The following is a 19,010-nucleotide window of genomic DNA, read 5'->3' as shown; positions in this document are numbered from 1 at the left end:
GACTATTTTTTTTTTCGAGTCTCGAGTGAAAAAATGTCAGTTTTTGATGTTTTAATTTAAGAGCCCTCTCCAAAGAACAGCTTAAAAAATAATTTTTAAGAGGTCGCTCCAAATTTTTTTAAATTTCAAAAATCGTCAAAAATCGAAATTTTTTTTTTCTCGTTACGTCATAATTTTATAGACCAAAAAAAAATAAGTTCCTGAAAGTTTCAATTCAAAATTTTAATTTTGAAAGGTCGCTCATAATCATTTTTACATTTCAGAGTCAAAAAATGCTAATCCAATTGAATAGTCACTAATAAATTAAAAAAAAATTACGAGCGACCTTTTAAAATTCACATTTTGAACGGAAACTTTCAGGAAAACCTTTTTTTTTGGTCTATAAAATTATTACGTGACGAGAAAAAAAATTAAAAAAAAAAAATTCGATTTTTGACGATTTTTAAAATTTAAAAAAATTTGGAGCGACCTCTTAAAATTTTTGTTCAAGCTGTTCTTTGGAGAGAGCTCTTAAAACATCAAAAACCAACATTTTTTCACTCGAGATTAAAAAAAAATAGTCGGTTTTTTTGCGCCACCCTAATATATATCTCCAAGGGCTAAATAAATAAATAAATAAATATTATTAATAATAATAATAATAATAATAATAATATCGTGAATAATGATAACAGTAAATTTAATTAAAATAATAATAGAGTAAGAGATAGAGATAGAGACTATTAGATGTCAATTCAAGTGTTGATAATCTAAATAGCAATCCTGGTATTTCTTTCACTTAAAACTCAAGCATCCTCTAGTCTCTGTGCTCACTCTTACTCAATACTTGCGCTAAAACTCCTATCCAAAGGCTCTTAGCTCTTGGCTTTTAGCTCTTGGGTCTTTGGTCTTGCATAAACTCTTTCTCTTTCTGTCCTCTGGTATTTTACCAGTAAAGCGCGGGTGGACATACCTATGTGCAGGAGTATTTGTGTAAATATATATTTATATACCTTTACTTTATATCAGTATGTTTGTTTGTGGGTATGGATGTATGTGGAGCCAGACTAACATCAACATCAACATCTCCTGTTGGGGGTATGGTACTTTACTTGGTCTTTCTGTTTATGTTCGGCTCCGTACTGACCCACTCACTCTTGGCTACCACCCGCTTTATGCCAAGCTCTGTTGCTCACCGTCCTGCTCCATGTAAGTGTAATATAAGGTACTGTAGTGGTTTCAAGGTTTTATCACGCGACACCAGTCGCTTCAGTTTACTATTATAAATAAATACCTAACTATTGCCAATTTTCACGTTGGATCTCGGCTATTAATGCTGCCTTTTTTTTTTTTAGATACGGCTTTACGGTGTCAAAGGAGTGTGCTCGACAGATATTGATTACTTTACTTTTTTTATCACACGATCTTAGTTTACAAAAGCTCTGAGTTTTTTGGAAGATTTTTTTTTTAATTTAGTTTAATTGCATTTTTTATTGAAGAATCTTTTGAAGTTTAAAACTTTTGTATGAAAATTTTTAGAGTTATTTTTAAAATTTAATTTGGAGTTATTGATCAAAAAGTTTAAATAGCTGCTATTCGTAAACTAATCAATCGATTTGGCTCATTCCCGAACTTTGTCTCGAAGATTCGTTACAAAGTTTCAAGGTTTAAGTATCACATATACATACAAATATCTAAACTAATCTTTTTTAAAAGTTTATAAATTAATATAGATTAACTGTTTAATTTTTAAGAATTTTTTAAATCTTATAAATTTGTTTTATATTTACTAAAAGTAACCTTCAGTAGGTTTTTTTTTGTCGTTTAATTTTATTTTATGACTCAGGCCATAAAAGGTTTAAATGTAAAACAAAATGAGTCATCGGTAAAAAAAAATAATTTTTAATTGATTTTTTATATTTTAAATATTAAATTAAAATTTTTTTTGTTCTATTTTCATTATAAAATCATCACTTATCATTTATCACATTCCACTGTGATTATTTCACTTATATCTTCATAAATATTTCACATAATAAACAGCAACTTCAAATTATCTTTAACCTTCGTATTTTATTTTTGTTATTATCAGAATTTTTATATCAGCTCGAGTAATGTTAAAGAATAAATATTTTTATTTATTTATTTTATTTTATTTTTTAAATATTGATCACATGAGAATCAAGTTAGCTAACTTTCCAGACGACATCTAAAAATTTTAATAATTTTTTAAATAAAAAAATTTATTAAAAAAAATTGAAAAATTTCAAGTCCAATTTTAAAAAAATATTTTTTCGTTCCAATTTAATAAATAAAAAAATTAAAAATGTCGGCTAACGTTAGTATTATATTTATCACAGCTAATAAAATTTTTTACTTTTTTTTTTTTAGGTGCGGGTGAAAAAATAATTTTTAAATTTTCGCGCGTGATTCCCATTAGCTCACAGCCGACCAATGAGCGCCGATGAAATTTTAATTGCGCCAGTGAACGGCAGAGTGAGCACGTGTTCCCTCAGATAGAGAAAGAAGAGCTCTTTTTTATTCTTTTTGATCTGCTGCCGCAACGATGGTGGTGAGTCCATGTTATTTTTATAAAATAATCTTTAAAAATCCATTGTTTTCTCAATAATCTGTTAAAATAATCGAAAAATTTTGACTCTAGCCCATAAATTAATCATTAAATTGCACGAAAAGGTCAATCTTTCGATGATTAGTCTTAAAAAAAAATCGCGCTTGGTGAAATAATGACACTTGTGAGGTTAGCCATTGGTGTTTTGCGTCAGCATGTTCCACGTTAACCTGCAGTGAATTATTTATAAATTTAATTAATTATATTTTAATTAATTGTTTTATTTTTGTGATCCAGGAAGCCAAAGTATCTGTCCCCGCCAAAAAGACCGGCGTAAAGAAAGACAAGACCAAGAAAGATCCCAAGGATGCGTCTAAAAATGTGATGAGAGAAGTCAGAATCCGCAAGCTCTGCCTGAACATCTGTGTCGGTGAATCTGGAGACAGACTGACCCGTGCTGCCAAGGTGTTGGAGCAGTTGACCGGCCAACAGCCCGTTTTCTCCAAGGCCAGGTACACTGTACGTTCCTTCGGTATCCGAAGAAACGAAAAGATCGCTGTGCACTGCACTGTTCGTGGTGCCAAAGCTGAGGAGATCCTCGAGCGTGGTTTAAAGGTATTTAACTCAATATTTTTTTAATAATAATAATTATACTTTAATTGAGAGACATTTGAAAATTTTTTAACTAATAATTTATAGCAAGAAAAATTTACTTTCAAAATCTCATCTTTGAGAGCTATAAAAAATTATGAGTACAATTTTTTATAAATAATTTTATAAATCTAGTTTAATAATAAAGTTAGCTGACGTTTTTAATTTTTTGATTTTTTTTTCAATAATTTAATTAGAATAAAAAAGTATATTTAAAAAATTGCACTTTTAGTTTTTCAAGTTTTTTATAAATGAAATTTATTTTTTACTTTTTTATAATAATTATTTCAATAAAAAAAAAATTTTTAAATGTCGGCTAATTTAATTTTCATAAATCTAGTTTATTATTTTTAAAAAATTAGTTATTTTTTTTTAATTAGCAGTTACTTGATCATTTTTTAATTTTGTTTAAAAAATTTGTTCAGAAAAATTATTTTTAATTATTAAGAATGAATTATTAATTGATGAATTATTATTCAAAAAAAATTAATTATATTAAATTAGCAGTCACCTGATCATTTTTTAATTTTGTTTAAAAAATTTGTTCGAAAAAATTATTTTTAAAAAATGACATTTTTATTTTATTTTAATTTTTACATTTCAATTTTTTTGCAATTTATTTGTTAAAAAAATTCTTAAAACTATCAAATATTTGTTAAATTAATTTTCATGAAAAAATTAAAAAATTGTCAAGTGTCAGCCATTTTTAATATCAATAATAATAATAATTTGTATTTAGAGTATTATTATTTTTAATTTGTCTGATTGTTATCTAGGTACGTGAGTACGAGTTGAGAAAGGAGAACTTCTCAGGAACCGGTAACTTTGGTTTCGGTATCCAGGAACACATCGATCTTGGAATCAAGTACGATCCCAGTATCGGAATTTACGGTCTTGACTTCTACGTTGTCCTCGGTCGTCCCGGTATGTTTAAAAATTTTTCACAACTATTATTATTATAAATAAGTTTTCTGAATATTTTGAAATTTTAATTATGCACTTCTGGCATTGTGGACATTATTGGTTTTATATTTTGTCTACTATTTTTATTTATAAAAAAAATGTGCTAAATCAATTGCTTCATGTTTGCAACACATGCTCACTTATTTTACTGAGGGTGTTACTTAAATGTTGCAACAATTAAAAAAAAATTTTTTTTTTATATTTTAAAATAATTTTTAATAACAAAGACAATTTATTAAAAATTAACAATTATGAAATTATTAATAAGTATTAAAAATGATTAATAATTGTTAAAACTTAAAAATTATTAATAATTAATAAAAATTAATAATTATTCAATTATTAATAAGTATTAAAAATTATTAAATTATTAATAATTGTTAAAAATTATTAAATTATTAATAATTGTTAAAAATTATTAAATTATTAATAATTGTTAAAAATTATTAAATTATTAATAATTGTTAAAAATTATTAAATTATTAATAATTGTTAAAAATTAATAATTGAAAATTATTAAAAATTAATAATTATTATTAGAAATTAATAATTAAAAATTATTATTAGAAATTATTCAATTATTGAAAATTATTAAATTATTTGAAAATATTAAAAATTATTAATTATTAAAATATTTATTATTTATTTATTTTATAGGATTCAACGTAGCTCACAGAAGGAGAAAGACCGGAAAAGTTGGATTCCAACATCGTTTGACAAAAGAAGACGCGATGAAGTGGTTCCAGCAGAAATACGATGGTATAATTATAGCCAGCAAAAAGTAATTTACGGTCTGTGTGACTTTGATAAATAAAAAATAATTTACAACAATAAATAAAACAAAAAAAGAATATAAAAAAAAACTAAAATTTTTTTTTTAATCATTTTATTTTATTATAATTATAATTAAATATTTTTGATAATTAAATTTATTATTTGGACAGTATCTATGCAGGCATATAAAGTCATTCATTAAAAATAAGGTCGCTCGTACATATTAAATATTAATTACAATTTATAAATGAAGGATAAACTATCTTAGTATAATTGATAAAGGCAGAATATTCCCTCAGTCTCAATCATAATTTATTCCTGTGTCCAGGAATGAGCCACCAGACTCCATCAACTTTCGTTAAATATATATTACTTTATATTTATTAATTTATTAATTCAAATATAAATAAATAAGATTTTTGCTTAATCTAGTCGGTGTTGCAATCGTAAGCAAACACAGCCGTGAAATATATTTTTAAAAGTCAACATTAATTTTTAATTAGACGTTTTATTATTAAATAATTGAAAAACTCTAGATTAAAGAGCTTGCAATTATAATTGATAATATTTGGAAATAACAATGTTTATTTATCAAATATTTTTTAATTATAAATATTTAAAACCCCCCCTCCGATATTTTTAAATATTTGGAATAATGCATAATAATTATTTTTAATTAATCTAAAGCTAATTATCTACTGATATAAATGACAGCTAATCAATAGCTGATAGTTTAGTTATAAATCACAAACACTCTGATTTTCTTTTTACAATATTAATCTGATAATTAAAAACTTAATATTTGAAAATATATTAAAACATTTGATAAAAATAAAATTATCTAGTCTTTAATAAAATAGTTGTCAAATATTTAAAATAACTCAATACCGGCAGGCAAAGAATAATAATTGATAATGCAATAATAAATAAATAAAGGAAGAAACTTAAACTTATTACTTTCGACTTGACCCGTAAATCCGATCAATGTTGAGCTTCTCGTTGTCCGTAAACCCAAGAATACTCTCAATGGCATTCAAGTGCCCGTGATGGTTTTCTTTGTCGGTTAAAAAGTAGTAAATAGCGGATTTCAAAAATTGCAGAGTTATTTCTGGATCTATTGCTGCCTTGTTACGAGACTCGATTATTCTTCTGTACATAGCCTGGAAAAATAAACTTTATTTTATGTTTGTTACAAATATTTACCTTAGATAAATTTATCTACATTACAGAAAGAATATATTTGCAAACATGAGTAGTTAAAGGTGTTAGAAAAATTTTTATTTTTAAATCCTATTTAAATTATTAAAACTAATTTTTTTTTTTAAATAAAATAAACATGAGATATTTTTAATAATCCTGAAATCAGACATTTAAAAATTTTTTAATTAAATTCAAAACTATATAAATATTTTTAAAAATTACCTTTATAGTTTTTAAAATCTTATATGCGGATTTTTTTGCAATAATTATTTTAATAATAATAATAACAATTAATAAAGGTATATAATTATTATTTTAAGCTTAATTTTTTTTAAATTATTTTTTCACTATAATATTTTTCGATATGAGGTCTCATACCATAAAAAAAAATCCTAGGTGAAAATACAACAATTAGAATTTATTTTTGACAAATTTTTGTTAGATAATGTGTAAAAATGTAATTTATAATAAAAATTTGTCGAAAATAAATTTTAATTGTTATTTTTTCACCTAAGATTTTTTTTTTATAGTATGAGACCTCGTACCGAAAAATACTATGGTGAAAAGATAATAAAAAAAAAATTGAACATTTTTCAAGAATTGGAAAAAACAAGATGACACTGTATATCATCCCAGATTATACTCAGTGATATCTGTGGTGAAAATAAATGTCAGATAGTAGCTAGAAAAATCCAGATTATACTGCGTGATATCTGGATTATATTCATTATAATCTGGATTGTACTAACTACTATCTGAAATTTTTTTTCACTCAGTATAATCTGGGATTATATCCAGTGTCATCTTGTTCTTTTCGTGTAACAGGCTTAAAATAATAACTATGTATCTTTATTAATTAAGAACACCGATCTTCGAGTCATATATCAAACATAATAATAATAATAATAATAATAATTTATTTTTTCTAAAGACTGTTTTTTTGAATACTTTATATAAATATTTTCTGACATGAGTTAAATTTAATTTTTAGATTATCGGCTGTCCAATCTAATACAATTTTTTTCAATAATTTAAAAATTTAATCACTCACGTCAGAAAATATTTAAAAAAAAAAACAATAATAAGAAAAATCCTAAAAATTATCAAATGTCTGCTAATTAAATTTTGATTATATTTTAATAAAATATTTAATAAATATTAAATAAATTTATAATTTTTGTAATATAATCCGCAATATGTTGCGAAACATCTTCATCTACTCACTCACTTAATTACAAAAAGAAGCAAAATAAAAGAGGCTGTTTCAATCCAGGAATTGTCGTACATGCTTACGCTAAAATGTTATTAAAATTACAATAAGGAATTTGGTGCGATGGTGAATAGCGAACGTGCACGCGATTCAGTATGAAATACTAATACGAGGTAACTGCAAATAAAAAAAAAAAATAAAAAATAAGCAGTAAAATACAAAAAAAAAATAAGTATAAATTGGCATTGAAAAAATTCACGTAGTGGACGTCCCGTAAATACAGACCTTACGTGTGGCAAGTACCCAAAGAGAAACAGCCTCCTGCGCACTTAGTAAACATTGGCTACGAGCGACTGAAATGTGAAGATGTGGCAAGTAGTTTGTACCCTGGAATGCAAGCCGCGACAAAAAGTGGCAGATTGTTAGTAAAGACAATGCTGAGGGAGTTAATTCAAATAAGGGCCGTGGTTAGTGGGCGAGATTGTGAAAGCAAGGACTAAGTAAAAAAAGAGTATGAGGATCTGTCTCTCCCTTTATTCTATCTATCTCTATCTCAATATTTTCAATGTTATTATTTTTATGATTATTATTATCAAATAAAATAATCTTTGGCTCTCTATTAAATAACTATTTACTTGCCATTAGCCTCAGTAATCTTACGTATTAAAAAGTACCCAACGAACCACTGAAATGTTAGTAAAAAAAAATAATTTATTTCACCTTGACGTTCTCCAGTTCCGCTTGAGTAACGCTCAATTGTTGCAACAATTCGGTGACAGTGACATTTGGCGTCTCTGGTGCTTGCTCCGTAGCCTGAAAGCAATTCATATGCTAAATCTTCTTTAGCTTATTCAGCTCGAAGGTAAAAAGCTCAGCATGCCATGGATGTCTGGCTCAGAGCTAAGCGAGCAATAAAGAAAGAGTCTGGGGCTCTTGTGAGTACATACCGGATCATTTAGCTCAAGTCTTGCAGCCTCTTGACCCTTGGCATACATTTTCAGGTACATTTGCTTGTTTCTCTCTTCTTGCTCCTCGAACAATGCCTTTTGTTCCTCGAGTTGTGTCTTGGTACGCTCAAGCTCCGCTTCTAAATCTCGTACCTTCACCTCGGCGGTATCCAAGGACGGACGTAACTCGCAGTAACGAGTGTTCACTTCAGAAAGCTGATTCAGTAGACTCTCCACCTAATTTTTATATCAATTTTTTTTAGTATCAAGAAAAAAATAATAAAAACTTGATATTTCCTCAGATAATTATAACTATATTTGCTATTGTTTTTAATTATCTTAATATGTTGCATAACTTAGGTTTAATTAATTTAATTAATTAAAATTTATTTCATTCTGGTTTATATAGACGACACTGATATTGAGAGACATATAATAATTTTTATTAATAAATAAACTAGCAACCTTGCAGTCACTATGTGACTGCCGTGACTTGTGAACTATAAATAAATAAATAAAATTTTGCTGTATTAAATAATGACTTTAGTTAAATTGCACTATACTTTCTTAAATATTGACATTTTTTAAAATATAAGCTCATCTTGATGTTACACTCATCAAGAGCTTTCATTAGAGTACCCACGCGCATTTTTGATATATTTTTGATATATATATATATATATATATATATATATATATATATATATATATATATATATATATATATATATAATATATATAAATATATAAATATATAAAGTATATGAAAAATTGATGTGGGTACTCAAATGAAAGATCTTGATGAGTATAACATCGGGGTGATCTTATATCTTTAAAAATGTCAATAGTTCACCAGATACAAGGTCATTTCTTAATTATTGATATTTTTGAAGATATAAGCTCATCCCGATGTTACACTCATCAAGAGCTTTCATTTGAGTACCCACGCGCATTTTTGATATATTTTTCGTATATTTATATATATATATATATATATATATATATATATATATATATATATATATATATATATATATATATATATATATATATATATATATATATATAAATATATAAAATATATGAAAAATTGATGTGGGTACTCAAATGAAAGGTCTTGATGAGTATAACATCGGGGTGAGCTTATGTCTTTAAAAATGTCAATAGTTCACCAGATACAAGGTCATTTCTTAATTATATATCTGGAGATAGAGTAGAGCACTTTCGAATGCAGCCTAAATACTTATCATCATAAATTGACTATCGGTAAAAAGGATATAAAACCTTTAAAAGGCAAAACTTCAGGTCGAGACCTTTCTAATGATACCAAATTTAAGCACAAAAACTCATTTAATCATATAAATACAGTGACTACAAAATTTTTCTTATTCTCTTAATAATATAGATTATAATAAAAAAAATTTATTTAAAAAATTCCATATTTTTTAAAAACAATTGACTGAAATTAAGGTAAAAACCCCTGTTATTGACACTGGCCTAGTTGTTTGACAATTTTATTGTGATTAAAAAAATTAAATATTCTCAAAAAAACAATTTTCTTAAAGTTTATAATTCAAAAATTATCTTAATTAATTTATTAATTGATTTTTTTTTTTTAATTAGAATAAAATTGCAAGTGTCAATAAATAGGCCAGTTTCAATAACTGGGTCTTTTATTTTAGATTATTTAAAAAAAAAATTTAAAAATTGTCTGCTAATTTCAGTGTCATTTATATAGAATCAAATAATTAGAAAAAAAATTTTACAGCTCTGCAAATATTATTAACTATTTATAAGTTAATCATTGACCTATGACTGTTGGGTTTTAATAAAGAAAAATCTACTCATTTAATTATTTAATCTTGTAAAAACCTTATATGTATATAGCCGATCGGCGTTTATTCTATTTGAAATAAATAAATAAATAAAAATACAATTATCTTTTTTTTTTTAATAGAGATAATAAAAAAAATAATAAAAACCTTATCATTGTGCTTTTCTTTAAGCTCTTGAAGCTCATCGATATGTCTTCGGTGCATTTCTTCTATCCTCTGTTCATAAAGATCAACAATTTTCTTGCTTTCTTCATCAGACAGCGTCTTGGGGTTATTGCTCCGAGATAAAGCGACACTTTTAGTATCTCTGGCGCCGACAGTTCCGTCGACCGTTGAAGCACCAAGAACAGAATCCTTTGAATGAATAGAGTCATCTTCAAAGTGTCCCGAGTCAGCTAATGAGACAAGACACTCTCCGAATTCATTAACACTATTATTATTCGTAGGCGTACTATCAGCATTATTATTATTAGAATTATTATTATTATTAGTACTAGAATTATCAGTAGCTAGATGAGATTTATCAGGCGTACGTGGACTTTGAATCTCAGAATTAGAACTTTCTTCAGGAAGATCTTTGCAGGGTGATTCTGGTGAGAAAGGATTATTCTCACGGACGGTTAATGCCTCACTGCTGTCCGTTCTCTCATCGGGGCTGTTAAGCGAGGCTTTGTAGAGTCTCAGCTCAACGACTTCCTTGGTCAGTCTCAGTATCTCTCGGTCCTTCTCCTCAACCTTCTTTCTCGCCTCGCTCAACAAGCTCTGCAATTTACGCACTTGTCTGGCGGCTCGTTGCGTTGGTGTGAGATACTGTTCGGTATCTCCATTGTAATTTGAACAGTGAACAACATACTTGCGCGAGCGTCCAGACCAGGTGGTGCCATTAAGGGCAAAGTGTGCGTGATCGCAGGCACTTGCTGTGCTGTAAGCGCTACCATAACTCTTCACACTGTCAACATCACTGTCGTCCCCAGCTCCTGATGATAATAAACTCTCCCCAGTTCCGCTTATGTTCAGCGCCGCGTGTCCCAAACGCGGCCTTGCTGGTGTCAGTGAGAGACTCTGCAAATATTATTTAACATCAACATTTGCTATTTTTATTTTATCTAAATATAGTTATTAAACACTATGTGACTGCCGTGATTTGTAAACTATGAATGAATAAAATTTTGCTCTATTAATTTATGACTTTTGTTAAATTGCACTGTACTTTCTTCAATATTAACATTTTTAAAGATATGAGCTCATTCTGATGTTACACTCATCAAGAGCTTTCATTTGAGTACCCACATGCATTTTCAAATATTTTTCATATATACATATATATATAAATATATAAAATATATGAAAAATTGATGTGGGTACTCAAATGAAAGGTATTGATGAGTGTAACATCGAAATGAGCTTATATCTTTTAAAATGTCAATAATTCACAAGATACAAGGTAATTTCTTAATTACGTTAAATTGCACTGTACTTTCTTAACTATTGACATTTTAAAATGTATAAGCTCATCCCGATGTTACACTCATCAAAAGCTTTCATTTGAGTACCCACACGCATTTTTAATATATTTTTCATATATACATATATATAATATATATAAATATATGAAAAATTGATGTGGGTACTCAAATGAAAGGTCTCGATAAGTGTAATGTCAGAATGAGCTTATATCTTCAAAAATGTCAATATTTCACAAGATACAAGGTCATTTCTTAATTATGTTAAATTGCACTGTACTTTCTTAACTATTGACATTTTTAAAGGTATAAGCTCATCCCGGTATTACACTCATCAAGAGCTTTCATTTGAGTACCCACATGCATTTTGATATATTTTTCATATATACATATATATATATATATATATATATATATATAAAATATATGAAAAATTGATGTGGGTACTCAAATGAAAGGTCTTGATGCGTGTAACATCGGAATGAGCTTATATCTTTAAAAATGTCAATACTTCTCGAGATACAACATCATTTTTTAATTATGTAAATAAAAAATTCTCTAAATTCACGCCACTAAAACTCACAGAAGGACAACTGCGTGAGTTTCGTTCACCCCGCGAATCCGACCGAAGACTCTTCGACATCTGGGTATTGAATACCACCGATAAAATATAGAAAATAATAATATTCCATTAGATACAAGAGGTAGTCTCTGGCTGTTTATTTATTTAAAACATGTCTGGCTTCTTATCAACTGATTTAATTAATATATATTATAAATTAGAGTTCAACGGAGCTTAGTAAACACTGACGGTAATATACGAAGCTATTACTCGGACGTACTCGACGATAAACTCCACTAAAAGAATTAAGAAACACGACATTAACACACGGTGAATCTGCGCCGACGCGCAAATTACCAAAGGTCAGGGTGTCGCTACAACCTCTCCAGGAAGTGGCTAGGAAAATTGGAGCAAATCGTGAGGGTGCGCTATCTTGTGCGCGCCAGGTCTTGTCTTTTGTCTTCTTTAAAAAAGGTACAAGTCAACCGAACAGTTTTATCTAAATAATCAAAAAATAAATATCTGAGATAAAGAAAAAAAAAAAGTTATTGGTACTGTTATTGACGTTTAGATTTTATCAATATCTAAGAATTGTGTATCATTTTTTTATTTAAACAATAATTGTCTGAAGGCAACAGGTACGCAGGATCCTTGAGCAGAAATTCTATCGATCCCAGTAACTTCTTATCTTACTTGAAATATAATGATACTGAAGTACATCTTAAAATTTTTTAGATTTTTATAATAATTAATTTATAAAAAAAAAATTTACATGTAGAAATTAAAAAAAAAAATAATAATAAAGTAAGCCAACATTTTTTTATTTTGCTTAATTTATTAAATTATAACTAAAAAATATTAAAAAAAAATTGCACTTATATTTTTTGAAGTTTTTAACAAATAAAAAATTTATTTTTTAATTTTTTAGTTATAATTGTTTGATAAAAATAATTTTTAGATGTAGGCTAACTTTATTTTCATTGAAAAAAATTAGTTCGAATTTTTAAAAATATTTTTTTTTATCATAATTGATTTGTTAGAAAAATTTCAAAAATTTTTATAAATCTGCTGATTTCAGTGTCATAAAATATAACACCGTTTTAAAACGTGTGGTAGTAACTCTTGTCGATAAATTTTTGTTATCAGGTCAGACTATTTTAAAAGCAAAAAAATAATACTGAAATTAGCAGAAATCTAAATATTCTTTAAATTTTTATAATAGATCAATAATTATAAAAAAAATATTTTTTCTAATTCACAAATTTAATTTTTTTAATTTTCTACATGATAAATTTTTTTTATAAAAATCTATAAAACTGTTAAATCTACTGTTATATTAAAAAGATCTTGAGGAGAAAATTATCCACGTGAAGAAATAAAAATTGTGTAGTTGAAAAAATAAAAATTAATGCGTGAAATTAGATTTAATTAGATTGGAGTAAGTAAGTAATTAAATAAAATAAAATAAAAAAATTTCTATTTGAAATAAATAAATAAATAAAACTTACAAGAGAGCGGTGCCGCGGTGAGTCCAGACCATTCTCCGTGATTGCTGGGAAGATTTCCGTCTGGTGCGAGATATGATTGTGTCGATGGTAATGGTGTTGATTGTGATGATGAGACAAGGAACCTGGACCCAGTGAACCTGTCGTGCGTATGTTTTGCACGCGTTCTCCACGTACGCGCATGCTCGCTGAGCGACGCAGAGCCGTCGGAGATGGCCGAGGTATGCGCGAATCAGCATTGCTATTCCCGGATCCGGCCCCAGGAGACATTGACGAGTTTAATGTGCTGTGGGCCTCTGGTGTTCCTGCACCTAGAGGCGAGTTTCCGTTGACTCCCATTTGTCTCGGGGAAGACGGCTGTGACGTCGGCGACGTCATTGGGGCGCGAGTTCCTGAAGTTAGGCTTTCACTTTGATTTAATCTCAGCGATGAAGGTGCTCTTTCACTTCTTTGTTGCACCATTCTCTTTATCTGAAATTATAATTTAGTAATTTAGTGGGTTAATAGATATTAGAAAATTTATTTATTTTTTATTATGTGAATTGTATTTAAAATACTGACAAAGAGAATTTTTTTATCATAAATTAATTTTTAATTAAATGTGAAATTGAACTGATTGTTTTTAATTTAATTTTATGAGTACAAATAATAACCCAGTTTTTTTTTGCTTCATAATTTTTCATAAATTTTATGAATCTGAAGTTATCATTTTTTTTATTTTTACAATAAATAAATTACTATTAAAAAAGAATAAAAATTACTAGCAACCTTGCAGTTACCATGTGATTGTCATGACTTGTGAACTATAAAAAAAAAATTATGTTTTATTAAATAATGACTTTTGTTAAATTGCACTGTACTTTTTTAACTATTGACGTTTTTAAAGATATAAGCGCATCCCGACGTTATACTCATTGAGACCTTTCATTTGAGTACCCACATCAATTTTTCATATATTATATATATATATATATATATCAAAAATGCATGTGGGTACTCAAATGAAAGCTCTTGATGAGTGTAAAATCGGGATATATTACATATATGTATATATGAAAAATATATCAAAAATGCATGTGGGTATTCAAATGAAAGCTCTTGATGAGTGTAAAATCGGGATGAGCTTATATCTTAAAAAATGTCAACTATTAAGAAATGACATTGTATCTTGTGAACTATTGACTTTTTTAAAGATATAAGCTCATCTCGATGTTACTTTCATCAATAGCTTTCATTTGAATACCCACATGCATTTTTGATATATTTTTCATATATATATATATATATATATATATATATATATATATATATATATATATATATATATCCCCGGTCTGGGCTGTCTAAATTATTTTTTCGGTTACCGAAAAATTCCTACTGAGTACAGTCCCTCCTCCCCCCTTTATCCTTTATTTCCCCAGTTCCCAAATTTGTCTTTAATGACAAATTTAGCTATAAATTATGGCTATATATATAAAATATATGAAAAATTGATGTGGGTACTCAAATGAAAGGTCTTGATGAGTGTAACATCAGGATGAGCTTATATCTTTAAAAATGTCAATGGTTCACAAGATACAAGGTCATTTCTTAACTATGTATCTAGAGATAAAGCATTTTCGAATGCACCCTAAATACTTGTCATCATAAATTGATTATTGGTGAGAATGATATGAAACCTTGAAAAGGCACAACTTCAGGTCCAGACCTATCCAACGATACCAAATTTTACCATATTTATGATGTTATTCAATAAAATTTAATAAAAAATGAAAATTTCTAAAATTATCCTAAATAAATTTCTTTAACTTTGTAACATGTCTTTCAATTTATCTAAATAGCTTGCGTGTAAAATAATGTCTCAACAATTTATTAATCTGTGTTAATTTCTTAGCGGATACTGCTAACAAAAAACTAGAATTACAAGCGTAACTCGAGATCGAGAATACGAAACGTAGGGTCGAGGACATATTGATTAATGTTATGTATAATTTTATATTATGTCAGGTCACTTTCCTTCTCCTTTAAATTACTATATCGCAATGTAATGTTTTTTAGCTGTTGTTACATCACGCAAGTATACATTATTGAAATATCAAGTGAAAGTTTAATAATAAATATAAAATATTATCAGCCAGCATAAATCATCGAGTTTAAATACCCGTAAAATAATGTCGTCAGTGTAAATACTCGCAAATAATTTCAGTATTAATTTTTTTACAACACAAAATTGTAAACTATACTTTATCAAGTATATTTTATCAACAAGTAAGATAATAAAAAGACAGTCTCGTAGATAAACAAGATGATGAAAAACAACAGACTGCAGCGGATTGATTCGTGAATATTGGATGTATTTTTAGCTTGCTTACATTATACAGTACAATTCGATCGATTGTACATTCTGGTATCGTAAAATTTCATTATTATTTATCATAATTTTTCATCACTTGCTAATTCTTTAATGATAATAAATAATTTTAATATTTATTTTTTCTAAAATTTTTATATTAGACTGAACAGCCAATAAACTAAAAAATATAAAATAATAATAATAATAAATAATTTATTATTTAATTTAATAGTAGCTATTTCAAAAGTTTTTTTACAATAGTTTACTTTGTAAGTGAAAGAGCTTAAAAAAAAACAATTGAAAATTGATATAAAAAAAAAAAACAAATTAAATGATATTGAGTGACTTTACAAAATATAAGATAGACAGAAGACAGATAGACTGTCACATAATAGACGCGTGATACTCACTTGTCACGTGATTCTAAATTAGCCGGCCTTCTGCATTCTGCGAATAAAAATACAGGTGATTATCTCTCCGATATTTATGTAGATTTAAATCAGCTGTCCTGAACTTGGCGGTAAATTATTAATATTTAATCAACAAGCCACATTAATTTCACTAACACATGGAACAAGTATAGTTAATATAGTTAAAAAATTAGACTGATTAGGTGGAGCGTTAATGGTTAATAGTCAAATTGCAGGGTAAGGTTGTATGTACCACTTGTGCTATTTAATAACTCACTCGCGAATCGTCAACCAACACGTCAATTTTAAAATACATATATTTGCACATGGATGTGTAAGTAAACGTCAATCGCAGGCCACGACGCGATTCTAACTGATGACGAAAGCAAAATTATAGCAATTCTGCGGGAAAAAAACACGATTGGTTAAATGCGTGGTCGGGGAGGAACGACCACTTTATGACAACTGATTTCGCAGCAGCGCGCTCTTGCGGTAACTTGGCTCGACAGCTGAAGGTTGCTTCTTTTTCAGTAACTGGTAAGAATTGTCTTCTTATTTTTTTTTTTATTTCTATAAAAAATAATGAAAATTAATTTTGAAGATATTTAATGATTTTTAGAATTTTTTTAACAAATAAATTATGGCAAAAAAAATAAAAAAAAATTGACATGTAGAAATTTTAAAAAATCATAGATGCAATTTTTTAAAAATAATTTTTCAGAAAAACTTTATTTGTTTAATAAAATTAAAAAATTATCAAGTAATTGTTAATTTTAATGTCATAAATTAATGTAGCAGATATTTTAATGTTATTAAAGTTGGCAGTCACTTAATAATTTTTTAATTTTATTTAACTAATAAATTATTTTTAAAAAATTGCATTTTTTATTTTTTAAAATTTCTAAATGTCAATTTTTTTTTGCTATAAAATTTTTAAAATTATTAAATCTATGCTAAATTAATTTTCATGATATTTGATAATTTTAAAAACTTTTGTAACAAATAATTTATAGCAAAAAAAATTATGTAGAAATCTTAAATGATTAAAAATGCAATTTTTTCAAAATAATTTTATGACATTAAATTTACCTGTCACTTTACAATTTTTAAAATTTTCTATAATAAATAAATTATGGCAAAAAAATTATTAAAAAAATGGACTTGTAGAAATTTTAATAAATTAAAAATGCTATTTTTTTAAAATAATTTTTTAGAACAAATTTTTTTGTTGAAGAAAATTAAAAAATTTTCAAGTGACAGCTAAATTAAAAGTCATAATAATTTTTTGGAAAAAATTTATTTGTTAAAAAAAATTGAAAAATTGTCAAGTGCTAAATTTAATCTCATTAAAAAAAAATAAAAATCAGAAAATCTTAAATTTTAATTAATTAAAATAAATATTGTTTTAAAAAATAATTTATTGATTACTTTGTTGGCTTAGTATATTAATAAGATCAAGCAATTTCCGTCTTTTATCTATACTTAAAGATTTAACTTTCGAAAAATTACATGTTTCAACACTTGGACTAGATTCCAAGTGTTCCAAAATAGCATCCGTGAAACAAAGTACAAAAATACCACAGTCATAACCATTGTCCTGCTGCGGACATTGAACATTTTTAAAACTCGCAGTCTCGTCACCGAGCAACTGCTTTGATATTTTAAGCCCGAACGAACGAGCCTCAGTATTATTATTTCCATGAGCAGAATCAAAGTGAAAACAAGTTTTTTCAGCTTTAGAATACACCAGCAAGCTCCAGTGTGACCCACCAGCTGCATCAGACTTCTTGCAATCATTCAGAGGGAAGAAAATGTAGTCCATGTCTGTGGAAATGAAGGGGAACTCCTGGTCTGTCATCTTCAGCAGCTGAGTTACTTCAGGACTAAATAATTTTATATTTTTGGAGTTATCGTTAGATTCGAGAGTTTGCTCCAGGTACTCGAAGTAGAATCCAATAATTGCATCATTGAGCCAATGTGAATCTTTTAATAAAAATACGTCGCTGTTTCTCAGTAAACTGTCGTGATAGCTTAGTACTATTTTGTCTTGTTTTGCCATTTTTAGTCTAATCTGAAAAAAATATAATTATTATTATCATTATTAAATATTAAATAATAATTTAGATATTTGAAATTTTAAGAATTTTTGTAATAAATTATGACAAAAAAAATAGAAAAAAAATTGACATGTAGAAATTAAAAAAAATTAAAAATACAAATAATTTTTTGGAAGAAAATTAAAAAATTGTCAAGTGACAGCTAAATTTAATGTCATAAATATTAAATACAAAACATGCTGTTTAAAATTTTCTTCATTAATTAAATAAAAATAAAAAAATATTTTAAAATACACTCATAGTTTTTTTTAATTCTTCTTATTAGATTTTTTTTATTAATTTTTCTAAGAAAAATTTTCTAATTTTATTTTCGTTTATTATTTTTATCATTAAAATTAATTTTATTAAAAAATTCAAGTGATTACTCTTTTTGTATTATCAAAAATTATTTTAATTCTGGTGTTTATTTAATTACAAACCTTGTTGAAAAAAAAAAAATTATAATCAAACACACTGATGGAATGCAAAAAAA

General features: G+C 26.9%; 3 protein-coding genes across 6 annotated transcripts; 1 reads left to right on the top strand and 2 right to left on the bottom strand.

Moving 5' to 3' along the window:
* Nucleotides 1-2,397: 2,397 nt before the first annotated feature.
* Nucleotides 2,398-5,025, top strand: LOC123273032 (60S ribosomal protein L11). Its single transcript, XM_044740147.1, has 4 exons — nucleotides 2,398-2,551; nucleotides 2,846-3,163; nucleotides 3,976-4,123; nucleotides 4,820-5,025. The coding sequence occupies exons 1-4, from the start codon at nucleotides 2,546-2,548 to the stop codon at nucleotides 4,945-4,947; spliced, it is 600 nt and encodes a 199-aa protein (XP_044596082.1). The 5' UTR covers nucleotides 2,398-2,545; the 3' UTR covers nucleotides 4,948-5,025.
* A 264-nt stretch (nucleotides 5,026-5,289) lies between these two features.
* LOC123273027 (myb-like protein F) lies at nucleotides 5,290-16,771 on the bottom strand. Of its 4 annotated transcripts, none has more exons than XM_044740134.1 (7): nucleotides 16,422-16,771; nucleotides 13,662-14,129; nucleotides 10,276-11,190; nucleotides 8,294-8,530; nucleotides 8,067-8,159; nucleotides 7,632-7,733; nucleotides 5,290-6,096 (listed from the first exon to the last, which is right to left on the bottom strand). In XM_044740134.1, the coding sequence occupies exons 2-7, from the start codon at nucleotides 14,118-14,120 to the stop codon at nucleotides 5,890-5,892; spliced, it is 2,013 nt and encodes a 670-aa protein (XP_044596069.1). In that variant the 5' UTR covers nucleotides 14,121-14,129; nucleotides 16,422-16,771; the 3' UTR covers nucleotides 5,290-5,889. The 4 variants fall into 4 exon arrangements, with proteins under 4 accessions (XP_044596069.1, XP_044596070.1, XP_044596071.1 ...); XM_044740135.1 differs by lacking the exon at nucleotides 16,422-16,771 and adding an exon at nucleotides 15,853-16,116; XM_044740136.1 differs by lacking the exon at nucleotides 7,632-7,733.
* On the bottom strand, nucleotides 16,422-19,009 carry LOC123273030 (sentrin-specific protease 8). The gene is made up of 3 exons (XM_044740144.1): nucleotides 18,958-19,009; nucleotides 17,850-18,492; nucleotides 16,422-16,991 (listed from the first exon to the last, which is right to left on the bottom strand). Exons 2-3 carry the CDS (start codon nucleotides 18,478-18,480, stop codon nucleotides 16,813-16,815), a joined length of 810 nt encoding a protein of 269 aa, XP_044596079.1. The 5' UTR covers nucleotides 18,481-18,492; nucleotides 18,958-19,009; the 3' UTR covers nucleotides 16,422-16,812.
* Between the last annotated feature and the right edge of the window lies 1 nt (nucleotide 19,010).

The sequence above is a fragment of the Cotesia glomerata genome, linkage group LG10 (genome assembly GCF_020080835.1).
Source record: "Cotesia glomerata isolate CgM1 linkage group LG10, MPM_Cglom_v2.3, whole genome shotgun sequence".
NCBI classification, from domain to species: domain Eukaryota; kingdom Metazoa; phylum Arthropoda; class Insecta; order Hymenoptera; family Braconidae; genus Cotesia; species Cotesia glomerata.
This window is presented reverse-complemented; position numbering and strand designations above follow the sequence as displayed.